The sequence below is a fragment of the Rhizophagus irregularis genome, chromosome 10 (genome assembly GCF_026210795.1).
Source record: "Rhizophagus irregularis chromosome 10, complete sequence".
Lineage (NCBI taxonomy): Eukaryota > Fungi > Glomeromycota > Glomeromycetes > Glomerales > Glomeraceae > Rhizophagus > Rhizophagus irregularis.
The window spans coordinates 2,400,745-2,414,000 of NC_089438.1; the positions used below are offsets into that span (position 1 = coordinate 2,400,745).

A 13,256-nucleotide genomic window follows, 5' to 3' on the forward strand; every position below is an offset into this window, starting at 1 on the left:
CACCTATAGGATTCGTTATAACCGATTCCCTACAATTGAAGATTAAAAAAAAAAGTGAGTTTCGAAAAATTATTTTTCGAAACTCACCTATGGGATTCGTTATAACTGATTTCCTACAATAAAATGTTAAAAAAAAATGTTAAAAATCGTTTATTAATATCTTCAAATAAATGGTTTTTTCAGTTTAATAAAGTTTCGAAAGTAAAATGTTTGAAACTTTTGTGGGATATCGGTATCCAAATCGGAACCAATTTCCTAAAAAAAAAAATTTTTTTAAAAGTTTCAAAAGTAAATGTTTGAAAAAAAATGTTAAAGATAGTATGAAATAGTTTAATTCGTGATCTGTGTAACAATCGAACAAACACTCATATACGAAGCTGGGATAATAAACATATAAAAAAATAGGTCTAACCTGAATCCACTTTTTTTTATACTCAAATATTTTTTTTAAGACGCGTAAACTATGAACAAACGCAAAAGTCAAACCAAAAGTTATAATACAACTCTCCTTACTACCGGAAAAATTATTCTAGAAATACATTATGGACATTTTTCTCGGGAATGGTGGATAGCAACTGAAAATAATATAAACGATCAGGCGACGCGACTAGTTCCAATAAGGTTGGGTATGCAAACACTTACAAAACTCAATGGTTATGAGTTTATTATTGTTGTTTTAGGTGCAGATATAGAAATTACACCTGGTCCAAGATATCAAGCAAATTGTTATTTTATAAATAACGAGTTAATAAATGGTGATATATGTACAAACTCTTCATTTGCTATTACATCATTATATAAACGTCTTTTTGGAACAAAAACAAAATTTTCTGGGCCGCTTGTTATGGGTTTTGACCAAGATATTATCGTAGAATAATTACTAAAAGATGTTTAATTTCAGCCTTTTGAATTTTTTGTGGGACGACTTCAGATAGTAGTTTTTGGAATTGGAATTTCAAATAGTCAAGAATGGAACTATGCTGGAGAAGGATACCAGTCATCTTTTATTGATAATGTTAATAAAAAACTATTTTTATATGTTCAAACTTTTACTGCTAAGAAATGTATTCTTACTGTTTATGAAGATAATAAACTTAGAAAAATTATTTGTGGAAAAACTCCAGCAGATGTGTGGTCTCAAGTAGATTATAAACCAAAATTTGATGCGAACAAATTATTTGGAGTTGATAATGAATATACACAAACATTAATCAGTAAGCTGCAAATTCCATCATGTACACCAGAAGAATGGAATAATTTGCCTTTATTGCAGCAAATCTTTGAATATCATCTAAAAAAACGAACAATTTCTGATGTTAACTGGATGGGGTTTATTGAAAATTGGAAAAATCAACAGAGTGAAATTATTGAATTGCGAATATCTTTGATGCAACTATATGGATCTGAATCCCTATAAAAAATATGTATATGGTTTTTACACTGTATATACGTATTTTTGATACAGTTTGCATTTTTACATATTGCATATCAGTATAATGTATACTGTTTGCAAAATGTGTTTAGTAAAAAATACAATAAAGTATACGGTAAACATACTGTGTGATATGGTATATTAAATTCATACGTCTATAACGTATACCATTTCTACTGTATATCAGTATTTTGTATACGGTTCACAAAAATATTGTAAATGAAGGATATGGTATACGTATTATTCTACAGTATATTAAAATTCATACGTTTATAACGTATTTTCTACAGATATACACAGGTCAAATAAATAAAAATCAGATTTTTGCCCTTTTTAATATGGCTATCTGATTTTTTGGCAATTTTAATATAATATTTCCGATTTTAATAAATATTTTTGATTTTAATATAATATTTCCGATTTTAATAAATATTTTTGATTTTAATATAATATTTCTGATTTTTAACATGAAATTGCCGATTTTTGGCTATTTGTAGTAGGATTTTTCGATTTTAATATAAAATTTCTAATTTTAATATATAACATGTGATTATGTATTACGGTTTAATATTTATTTATTAACTTAGATTTTTTTTTTATTTCAGTTATAATTATTTTTTTGCCTCAAAAACTTTACTAAAATACTTTTTAAATACTTTATAAAATAGAATTAAAATATTTTTTTTCTTAAATATAAACACATTTAAATTAAATAACTCATAATTTAAAATATAAACAAATATTATATTTTTTTTACACATATTTCAAAGTATGGTTTGAGCATTTTGGTTAAAGTAAATCTTATTCTTTTAATTAAAAGTAGTTCAGTAAGTTTAAAACTGTTAAGATATTAATCTTCATAAAAGTACAGTTAATATTTTTGGAATTATTTACATTTTTTATATAATACAGTAGTATTAAGTTACAAATTTTTTTACCTTCAGAACGTATTTTGAGATCTTTAGCCAAAGTAAATCGACTTCTTATATTAATTGAAAGTTGTTCATCATGTCAAAATCAACTTGGATATTAATTTTTACGAAGGTACAGTTAATACTTGATGAGTTATTTACAATTTTCACAACAGTACTCATTCATGACTTTTATTTTTTTCATTTTGTCACTTCAGAGCGTATTTTGAGCACTTTATCCAAAGTAAACCAACTTCTTATATTAATTGAAAGTTGTTTAGCATGTCAAAATCAACTTGGATATTAATTTTTACGAAGGTACAGTTAATACTTGATGAGTTATTCACGATTTTCACAACGGTACTCATTCACGAATTTTATTTTTTTCCGTTTTGTCACTTCAGAGCGTATTTTGAGCACTTTAGCCAAAGTAAATCGACTTCTTATATTAATTGAAAGTTGTTCATCATGTCAAAATCAACTTGGATATTAATTTTTACGAAGGTACAGTTAATACTTGATGAGTTATTCACGATTTTCACAACGGTACTCATTCACGAATTTTATTTTTTCTATTTTGTCACTTCAGAGCGTATTTTAAGCACTTTAGCCAAAGTAAATCGACTTCTTATATTAATTGATAGTTGTTCAGCATGTCAAAATCTACTTGGATATTAATTTTTACGAAGGTACAGTTAATACTTGATGAGTTATTCACGATTTTCACAATGGTACTCATTCACGAATTTTATTTTTTCCATTTTGTCAATTCAGAGCGTATTTTGAGCACTTTAGCCAAAGCAAATCGACTTTATTTATTAATTGAATATTGTTCAGCATGTCAAAATCTACTTGAATATTAATTTTCACGAAGGTACAGTTAATACTTGATGAGTTATTCACGATTTTCACAACGGTACTCATTCACAAATTTTATTTTTTTCCGTTTTGTCACTTCAGAGTGTATTTTGAGCACTTTAGCCAAAGCAAATCGACTTCATTTATTAATTGAAAATTGTTCAGCAGCTTAGAATCTACTTGAATATTTATTTTAATGAAGGTACAGTTAATATTTGTGGAATTATTAATTTTTATAATTGTGCATATTACATTGAATTACAAGTAAATTTATATTCTTAAATGTATTTTGTTTAAAATTTAATTATTTAAGATTAGTTTTTTATTTAATATTGCTTAATAAAATATTTTTTAAAATTTAATTCAATATTACAATATAATTTTTTATAAAAATATATATTTCATAATGTACAGTATATACAATTTTTTTGTATAGTGAAAAAACTGAAAAATGTAGTTAAGAATTGGTAATACGGCTGTAAAAAGTCACAAATCAGACAAATATAGCTAAAATCAGCAATCCGATTTGAATATGCAATTTAAAAATTGGCATATCCAATTTTTGTCAATTCGTACTAAAAAATCAGCTACAAAAAGTTACAAATCGGACAAATATAGCCAAAAATTGGCTATCTGATTTTTTTGCCAGTTTTTATTTATTTGACGTAAGTTTTTCTACACTTTAAAGCATCAAACAATACTAGTATCCACTAATATATACTACCCAAAAACTCACTGATGTAAAATTACAATTATTAAAAATTCGCAAAAATTTTTGTTAATACTGTTTAATTTTTAAGTTCAAAGTCTGATTGATAATACTAAATTCAAAACTCAATTATAAATCATTTTTATAAATTAGTATTAAGATTTTAATTTAAAAATTAAGCAGTATCAAGGAAAATTCTTGCGAATTTTTCTTAATACTGCTTAATTCTAATTTAACTAATTTAGTATTAAAGCTTTAATTTAAAAATTAAGCAGTATCAAGGAAAATTCTTGCAAATTTTTCTTAATACTGCTTAATTCTAATTTAACTAATTTAGTATTAAGGCTTTAATTTAAAAATTAAGCAGTATCAAGGAAAATTCTTGCAAATTTTTCTTAATACTACTTAATTCTAATTTAACTAATTTAGTAGTATTAAGGCTTTAGTTTAAAAATTAAGCAGTATCAAGGAAAATTCTTGCGAATTTTTCTTAATACTGCTTATATTCGCCAATTTGTGGAATTAGCCAAAATTAAAATTTTCATAAAGATTTGCACATTTTAATAAGAATTATGTTTCACAAGCTTAAATTATATGTGTTACATAATCAGATGATCTAAATCTATCAAAAAATAAAAAAAATTTTTTAACGTTTATTCAAAAATAACAATGGCAACTACTTTCTTTTTTAATCACTTTTCAATCACTTTTCAATCACTTTTCAATCAGATTTTTGTTAGGTGACTTAGAAAAGTTTATAGGCATATATAGCAGGTTTTTTTTAATCAATAATTAAGAAAACAAATATTAATAATTTATATTAATAAGAAAATCTTTTTTCATTTATTTTTAACCTTAGTTCCTTCTTTTTTTTAGTAAAAATATACAAAATAAAAATGTGAGTTATGCTTTAGAGTTTTTGAGATGTTTTTTTTTGTTTTTTACTATACTGATTTTATTCTACTTGTTAATTACTTTTTAAAATTGATTTTATTAATTTATTCAATTTAAAACAGAAATAGCAAATAAAACCTTATTAAGTAAAGTAAAAAGAGCTCAATAATACCTGTAAAAATCATCTTTTGGTAAGAATTATAATTTTAAAAATTTTTGTATCAGAGTTTTATTCAATTAACAAAATCGTTAATATATCAGCGTAAATACATGCTAAACACATATATTTATATTCATATGAAAGGCCAGAACCTAAACTACCTGAACGAAAAAAGATCATTCAAATTGAATTACTAGATGTGAAGATATTAATGATCAAAGTCAAAAGTTAAAAACAAATACATTGAACGTAATTATTCAGCAACTTGTGATTCAATTCATGCGATATTTGGTTTATAGATAGCTCTTGATTACCTCTTTCTAATGAATATAAATTCATTCATCTAGCACAAATACACGTTAAGTTATTCAATATTTTGTCATGACAATTATATTTAAATTTTTTAATTTTAATGATATTATTAAAAAAAATCAAAAAATAATATAATCAAATCAATTTTATTTATGTCAGCTGGTGTGAATCTATCATTTTCATGTAACTTGTATTTGCATTTGCTTAATAAAGTTAGTTTTTTGAATATAAAAACTTAATTCCATAAATCAGCCCATATGTTAAGGGGAGTTACACATATCACGTAATATTCATTTATAAACCTTACCCCCCCCAGGACCCCGAACAATATATATAAAGGTAGGTTTTGAGTTTGCTTAACCAACATATAAAAATTTTTCCTATGTGAGATTTATTATTGCTTATTTGATACCATAATTTTTAAATAGTCAGATATAATTATGCGTAGCAGAGTATTAAATTATTAATAGTCAGATATATATTTGCGTAGCAGGATAGATTTTTTTAATATATATATATAATATAATATATATTTACATTTTTCACATTAAAAAAATTTAATATAATATGTAAACAAAGTTATAAACATGTTTGTGTAAAAAAAAATTACTATTTTTAATACAAAGAATAAGTTAATTGTATACGTAATACAGGAATCATTTTTAGACGTGATTGTGTAACGTGTTTTTGATAAAACAAATACGCGTCCGCGTAACATTAAAATTATAAAACAAATACGCATCCGTGTAACATTTAAAAAATATATATTAAAAATGAGAGCAAGAAAAATAAGTGTTTTTTTGTTTTTTTATAATTTTACACTATAATTTTTGTAATAATCAGTAAAAGTTATTTCATTTTTACTTAGAAAATTTTTTAAAAATATTTTTTTTTGACAAATTTTACAGTAAATTTTAAAAATAAAAATTCCGCGTATTGGTGGCGTTACAAAAAACATGAATAAATCCATAAATATCTATTCAATCGTGATAAAAATTTATATGTAAGTAGATTCGAACCTGCTGAACAACTTTACTTAAGAAGGTTTTGGATGTTTCCTTTGACTAAAGTGCCTAAATTACGCCCTGAAGTCACAGAACAGATATACGAAATATTAATAAGAAACATTTATAAGTTGTAATATTACAAAAAAATAATAATAGCTTTATCCATACTTTATTTCAAAAATTTTTGTTTTTTTAGTTTTTTTTATATACATATTTTATAAAAAAAATTATATATAAATATATATATGTCATAAAATAAATTGCTTAGCAGTGTAAAAAATTTATGGGTTAGATAAAAGTTTGCTTAGCAGACATGAAAAATATTTGCTTATTGACCTTAGTAAATTTTGAATTTTTTATCTGACCTATATATATATTGTTCGGGGTCCTCCCCCCCCCGTTAGATTTCATAACCAATCAAATTATAATATTTATAAATCATATGATTTAAATAAGTGTAACGTACAATTTTAACTACCCCCTCCCCCCTTATAATAATTACATAATATGTGTAAGCTCCCTAATTCTAATTTAACTATTAAGCAGTATTAAGGAAAATTCTTGCGAATTTTTCTTAATACTGCTTAATTCTAATTTAACTAATTTAATATTAAGGCTTTAATTTAAAAATTAAGCAGTATCAAAGAAAATTCTTACAAATTTTTCTTAATTCTAATTTAACTAATTTAGTATTAAGGCTTTAATTTAAAAATTAAGCAGTATTAAAAAAAATTTTTACAAATTTTCTTATTAAAAAAAAGAACTTTTAAATTACTAATTGAACTTTAAAAACAATCTGTATGATTTAAATTTTAAAAAAATACTTCTGCTTTTTAATTTTCGCATTTCTATATTTAACCAATTAAAATTCAGCTGATCGCTGATCACATGCATTAATAACACGTTATTGTTTATTTTTTGTTTATTTTTTCAAAAATATTCTTTTCTCTTCTTTTTTTTTAGAAAAAAAAAAGACAATAAAAATGAATACCAAAACTATTTTAACATGTAATAATAAAAATTAAATAAAAAACTTATTTTGATAATATACAATATATATATTTGTACTAAATGACTACTAATTATACAAAAAGTGATACGCACGTATATCAATTAACAATTACTTTCGCTAATATCTCTCTGGAATTGTAATGGTGAATTTTAACAATATTAATTAAACAACTATATGTACACCTTTTTATGTTTTTATTTTTATATTAATATTATATGTTAACATATATTAATTATATTTTTTTTACTTTTATGTATTTTATTTAATTTTTTTAATATATTACTAACATTACTACTATCGTTTTATTACTTTTTTATATCTAACTAATATATTAATAATATTACTAACTTTTTATTATTTCTTTTTTATATTTAAAATAATGATAATATTACTAATTAAGTTTCTTTTTTTTTACTAACCTTTTATTATTCCTTTTTTATATTTAAAATAATGATAATATTACTAATTAAATTTCTTTTTTTTTTGTTTATATTTTGCTAATATTATTTTTTTTTACAAATAGTATATTATTTTATACTACCGTATATCGCGGGCCATAGTACCTATGCATAGTACCCCCCTTGAAAAATTTCATAGAATTGTATAGTACCTGGGGGGATATTTTACAATTATCTCGTGATCTAGTGATCAGATTTGAGCCATCTTTTTTTTGTTTGATAGCTCTCGTTGAGCTCTTCAAAATAAAAAAAGATCGTTCAAATTGGACTGGTAGATCGTGAAATATTCGCAAAAAATGGAATTTTTAGGCTTTGTTTAGTCTTTCGGGGTACGGGGGTCAAACCCCGATTTTTGCAAGATACCCGGGGTACTGTGGCGCGCTATATACGGTAGTTTTTTATTTATATTATTTATAAAAAATATTTGTATATTTAATATTATTTAATAAAAATTTTATTGATTATAAATGCATTTTAAATTCTGTTTGCAAATATAAAATATACGATTTAATTGAATAATATATACTATTTATCAGTACAAAATATGCAGTTTAAACTGGAAAAAAGTACTGTTTATCAGTATAAAATATACGGTTTATCCTGGAAAAGTATACTGTTCGCAATATAAAATATAAAACAATATACTGTTTACAAGTATAAAACATACGGTTTTTCTACTGTTTACAAGTATAAAACATACGGGTAAAACTGGAAAAATATACTGTACACAAACCGTATATATGATATGGTGTGCAGAATACCGAATATATACAGTATGTGAAAATACTGTAATCATACGGTAATAATACTATAAATATACTGTTCGCAAAATACGAAAATACAGTATACTAACCGTATATATATTTTTTATAGGATAATATCAAATGAATTCATGTGCATTTTGTGCCTGGAAATCAATGCTTAGGCATATGGGTTGTGTAGAAATTACACCTTATAATAAAGATCAAAGTGAGGTAAGAAATGGACATATTAATTAATACTAAGCAATAATACCAAATAAATATTTATCTAATTTGAATTATTTATATTTACAGTTTGAATTTTGGACAAGATCGGTAAATTCAGAAAAAGATCGTGAGATGTTACAAATTTTACATGATCTTGATTTTCTTCATCCTGCACCAAGAAAATTTTGTGATCAAACAGGAACTCTATGGAATTGTATTCATGAATCATTGAATGCAAATAAAAGAGGTCAAGATGGAAAAAGTCGCATTTTGTCTATTGTTGCAGAACAATTTCCATATTGTGAAATTAAAAAGAATTTGAATGTTAGTGATATTTTCATATAAAAATTTAGTATTTCAGTTTGACTAAGATTATTTTTTTTCTATTAGATCTCTTCATCAGATACGATTAATGAGGCACGCAAATATGCAAGAATCCATGGACCAGGTGCTAAATGTGTCGAAAAACCTATTTTTACACGAACTACAATTTCGCATGAAAAACTTGATCAGTTGCAACAATTTTTGGACGATAAAAATAATGTGATAATGAGTAGCTATAAAACAGAAACTAAAACTAGGCTTCCAGTAAAATATCTCAAATATACAAAAGAATCTTTGTGGGAAAAATTCAGCTACCAATTTCCAGATGGTGTTAAAAGAACATCTTTTATGATGTTTTTGCAAGGAAAACAATATATTTATCAAGAGAATCTTGATGGTCTTTGTTCAATTTGCAGTCGTTATGGATATGAGATTTTTGTAGAAATGAAAAATTTTATTGAAAAAAATATTCAAAACAACAATCTTCAAGTAAAAATTTTTTCAATTTATTTTATTTATATATTACAAGTTGGTTTATTTGTTTTGATTTATTTTATAAATGGTAATCTAGAAAGACTATATAAATAAACTTGAGCACCTGCGCCGATATCTTAAAAAGTCTTACGAACAAGAGCTTGAAATTGCTGTGAATGGAACTGTTGCCCATAATGCATGCATTAGCCACTGTCTCCCATACGCCTTTGGTACCTACACAGAATCACACAGTCACGAATGTGTTAAATGTGGACAATTATTTGCAATTTTTTATCAATTGAAAAATGATACTCCAATTACATTGCATAATGAATTAGAAGAATATCAGGAACACCTCCTATACTATCTTGCTCATCAAACACGAAAAGTATACCTGAACACACAATTCAATGCAAATTTGTTAGAGTTAGATGAAAAAGGAGCACTTATTGTCATGGATTATAAAATGAAGGTATTACCTAAAAGTGCACGAGAGACAAAAGAACAGTTTTTTGGAAAAAAGGGCTGGACTCTTCATTCAGTATTGGTATATACTCGCAAGGAAGATTCTTTTGAACTTGACATCCAAGCACATGACCACTGGTCCAATGATCCACGTCAAGATGCTTGGTTCGCCGCTTAGTCTTCACGCTGTTATTGAATCTATGAACAAGAAACCAGAATGGGTTACGATTATTTCAGACAATGGAGGTCATTATCATAATGCAGATTTGATGATGACTCTGAGATATTGGCAAGTTTGGTACAGTATTTGGCCAAAAAAATGGATATTTCTTGAACCGGGGGAGGCGAAAACAACCATTGACAGTCATCATGCTCAGGTTTGTTCATACCTTTCCATTTGATAAATAATATCTATTAGCAAGAATTAACTACATGATATTAGCTTACTTTATGTTTGAAATAGATTGCACATTCCATCAATCGATATGTAAAATTAGGATTTGATATATCATTAGGAAAAGACATTGAAAATGCAATATCTGGAATTTGCAGAATGTCAGTATCTCGCCTGGAACCAGTTAGAACAAAAGGTTGTAAATTAGAAGTTGAATTATTATACAGCTAGGTTTATTAGAAATTATTAGAAATTCTCAAACTGTCTCTTTACAGAACCTGGAAAAAGGAGAAACCAATTACCTGGCATTTCAAATTGGTTTGAATGGTCATGGCCAATTACTGGAGAGTATGCTGGTTATATTCAAGCGAGAGATATTGCAAATCTTGGCGCCTGGACGAATTTTTCTCCAAAGAAACTGGAAAAATTACAATCAAAAACAATCAAAAAACCAGATCCCAATGTATCAACGTCTTCAATACCTAAAAATCCTTGGACAGTTCCATTGCCAAATGATACAGGTTTTATGGATATTAATTGATTCAGTTAGAATTATTTATGATAATCTTCAGATGAAACAACTGATTCAACATGCAAATATAGGAATTCAGGTAAAGAAACTAAAAAAAAACTACGTGAAAGAACAACTGAAAACTCGTGGCATTCTAAAGGATATAGATACGAATAAAAGAGATTTGGTAAAGGAGTTAGAAATAGCATTGGCCAAAGACACCTTGGCAAAGATACCAGGCACGCAAAATGTGATCTTCACGTTGTTAACTGCTTTTTGTAATATGTTACTTTTTATCAGTTTTAGATAACACAATTTATCAAACCATGATCCCTATTCAGACGAAAGAAAAAATTCAGCTAAAGACAGAAATAAAGTAATATTGGATCCAAGGTATGACATGATTTGAAAGCTAAATAGTTACCTGGTATAATGAACTTACATCTGTATTTGATATTATAGCTCGCAATTTTGTTTTGGCCATTAGCTTGTGGGTGGGTATTGAAATCTGCGCAAAAATATGGAAAAAAAGGGAGTGGTAAACGTATTTCTAAGAAAGTGTGGAATCTCTTGCAAGAATATTTTTTGGAGGGTAATGTTAATAAAAGTGAAAGGCATACGGCGGAAAGTATGCTTGCCCAGCTAAAGAAAAATGTGGAAGACGGCGTAATTGAAGAAGAAGAAGTACCAAAATTAGAGACTATACGTAATTGGATATCTCGTTATACAAGTCAACACCGCCAAGAGTCAGCAATAGTAGCTCAAGCATCTAAGATATAAATAAGTCAAAATTTGTAATAAATAAGTCGTGTATGTAGAAAAATTTTTGAAAACGTAAAATTTTTGGTGTTGGAATCCAACTGGCATACAAGTAAAAAAAATTTTTTTTTTTTGAAAGTTATTAAAAGAATCGTTAGACGTACGATTTAGGTATTGATGTACAAAATGACATAAGTTTTGTATCGATTAAAATTATATAAAGTGACGTTGCATTTACATCGAAAAAATCAATTTTTTAATTTTATTATGAAGATCGGCAAATTTTACCCCATTTTTATCTAACAAATTTGTCCGGTTGTTACACGAATATGGATTAAACTTTTTTTTAAGTTTTAAAAGTAAATGTTCGAAAAAAATGTTAGTGTAAATTTCAATAGTATAAAATAGTTTAATTTTAGTTAAAGAAAAATAGTTTATCAATAGTCTAATTGAAACAATAAAAATCAATCGGTAAATTTAAACTGAATGATAGTTATCAATCGGGTATTAACCTGATTGATACCCGATTGAAGTGTACACCAATTTCTAACTATTGAATAAATCAGGTGACCGATTAAAAAAAAAGTTACCAATCGGGTAGATACCCGATTGGTCAGCGTTTTACCTGTATACGATTCCAATATGATATTTCTTGTTTATTGCTCTTTTATAAAAAAAGCAAATCTTATATTAGTTCAATTTAAATGTACAAGACAATTCCTACATAATGCATGTTGAGAGTTTGCTATATCATCATGATGTCAGTTGGTTAAAGTAATTTATTAATATTTATTATTAGTACTTGTAAAATATAAGGTATGTTGGTAAAATGCATTTGAGTATTTACTTAAAATACTAATAAAATGCTTAATAAATTAAATGGTTAATAAATATTAAAATTTAGTACTTATTTAATATATTAAGTATTTATTGCTTAATAAATATAAAATCTTAATGCTTATTAAATAAATATTACTATTTAGTAAACATAAGGTTTCAGTTGGTCCAACATCATGATGATATAGTACTGAGGGCGTCACCTAACTCCAAAAGGTTAAGGGTATTACCTTCCTCTCAGCAGTGCAATATAAGCAATTTTACAAAATTCTGTAAGAGGGCGTTACCGGTAAAGGACGTTACCTTCCAGGAGCTTCACAGATTTTGCTATTGACATCAAAAGAAAAATATTTTTACAAACCTCATTTATGAGGAACACATACTGTTGCAGCAGAAAAGACATTGCCATTAAAGCAATATCCATAATTATTACAAGAGTTACATTTTTGCGAGATAAAAATGTTAAAGTTATAAAAAATGGTTAAGTAGTACGGTCATGTTAAAATGAAAGATTTGATAATGCCGATCTGATCTGTTTTCATTTTTTTACACAGAAATGCTTTTAAAATTAGTGTCGCTACTCGCTATATTAGTTCTGTTATGATTTTTTTTGTTATAACATTTTCTAACAGTGCGGTTTCATAAGATTTTATTTCACCATCGAAAAATCATTCCTCTTTGTTTGTGCTTACATTTATATAATAGAATATTTCTAATTTACAGTAGCTTCTTTATAAATCTTTTTATAATTTGAGAACTGCAAATCATTTC

At 25.9% G+C, this 13,256-nt stretch overlaps 3 protein-coding genes across 3 annotated transcripts; all 3 read left to right on the forward strand.

Moving 5' to 3' along the window:
• Nucleotides 1-463: 463 nt before the first annotated feature.
• On the forward strand, nt 464-1,417 carry OCT59_002046 (uncharacterized protein; the record flags this gene model as incomplete). Its single annotated transcript, XM_066144223.1, has 2 exons — nt 464-868; nt 932-1,417. The coding sequence occupies 2 exons, from the start codon at nt 464-466 to the stop codon at nt 1,415-1,417; spliced, it is 891 nt and encodes a 296-aa protein (XP_065995404.1).
• A 7,220-nt stretch (nt 1,418-8,637) lies between these two features.
• Nucleotides 8,638-10,162, forward strand: OCT59_002047 (uncharacterized protein; the record flags this gene model as incomplete). The annotated part of the gene is made up of 4 exons (XM_066144224.1): nt 8,638-8,727; nt 8,809-9,045; nt 9,112-9,534; nt 9,617-10,162. The coding sequence occupies 4 exons, from the start codon at nt 8,638-8,640 to the stop codon at nt 10,160-10,162; spliced, it is 1,296 nt and encodes a 431-aa protein (XP_065995405.1).
• A 22-nt stretch (nt 10,163-10,184) lies between these two features.
• On the forward strand, nt 10,185-11,669 carry OCT59_002048 (uncharacterized protein; the record flags this gene model as incomplete). The annotated part of the gene is made up of 5 exons (XM_066144225.1): nt 10,185-10,361; nt 10,448-10,574; nt 10,654-10,899; nt 10,982-11,076; nt 11,352-11,669. 5 exons carry the CDS (start codon nt 10,185-10,187, stop codon nt 11,667-11,669), a joined length of 963 nt encoding a protein of 320 aa, XP_065995406.1.
• Between the last annotated feature and the right edge of the window lie 1,587 nt (nt 11,670-13,256).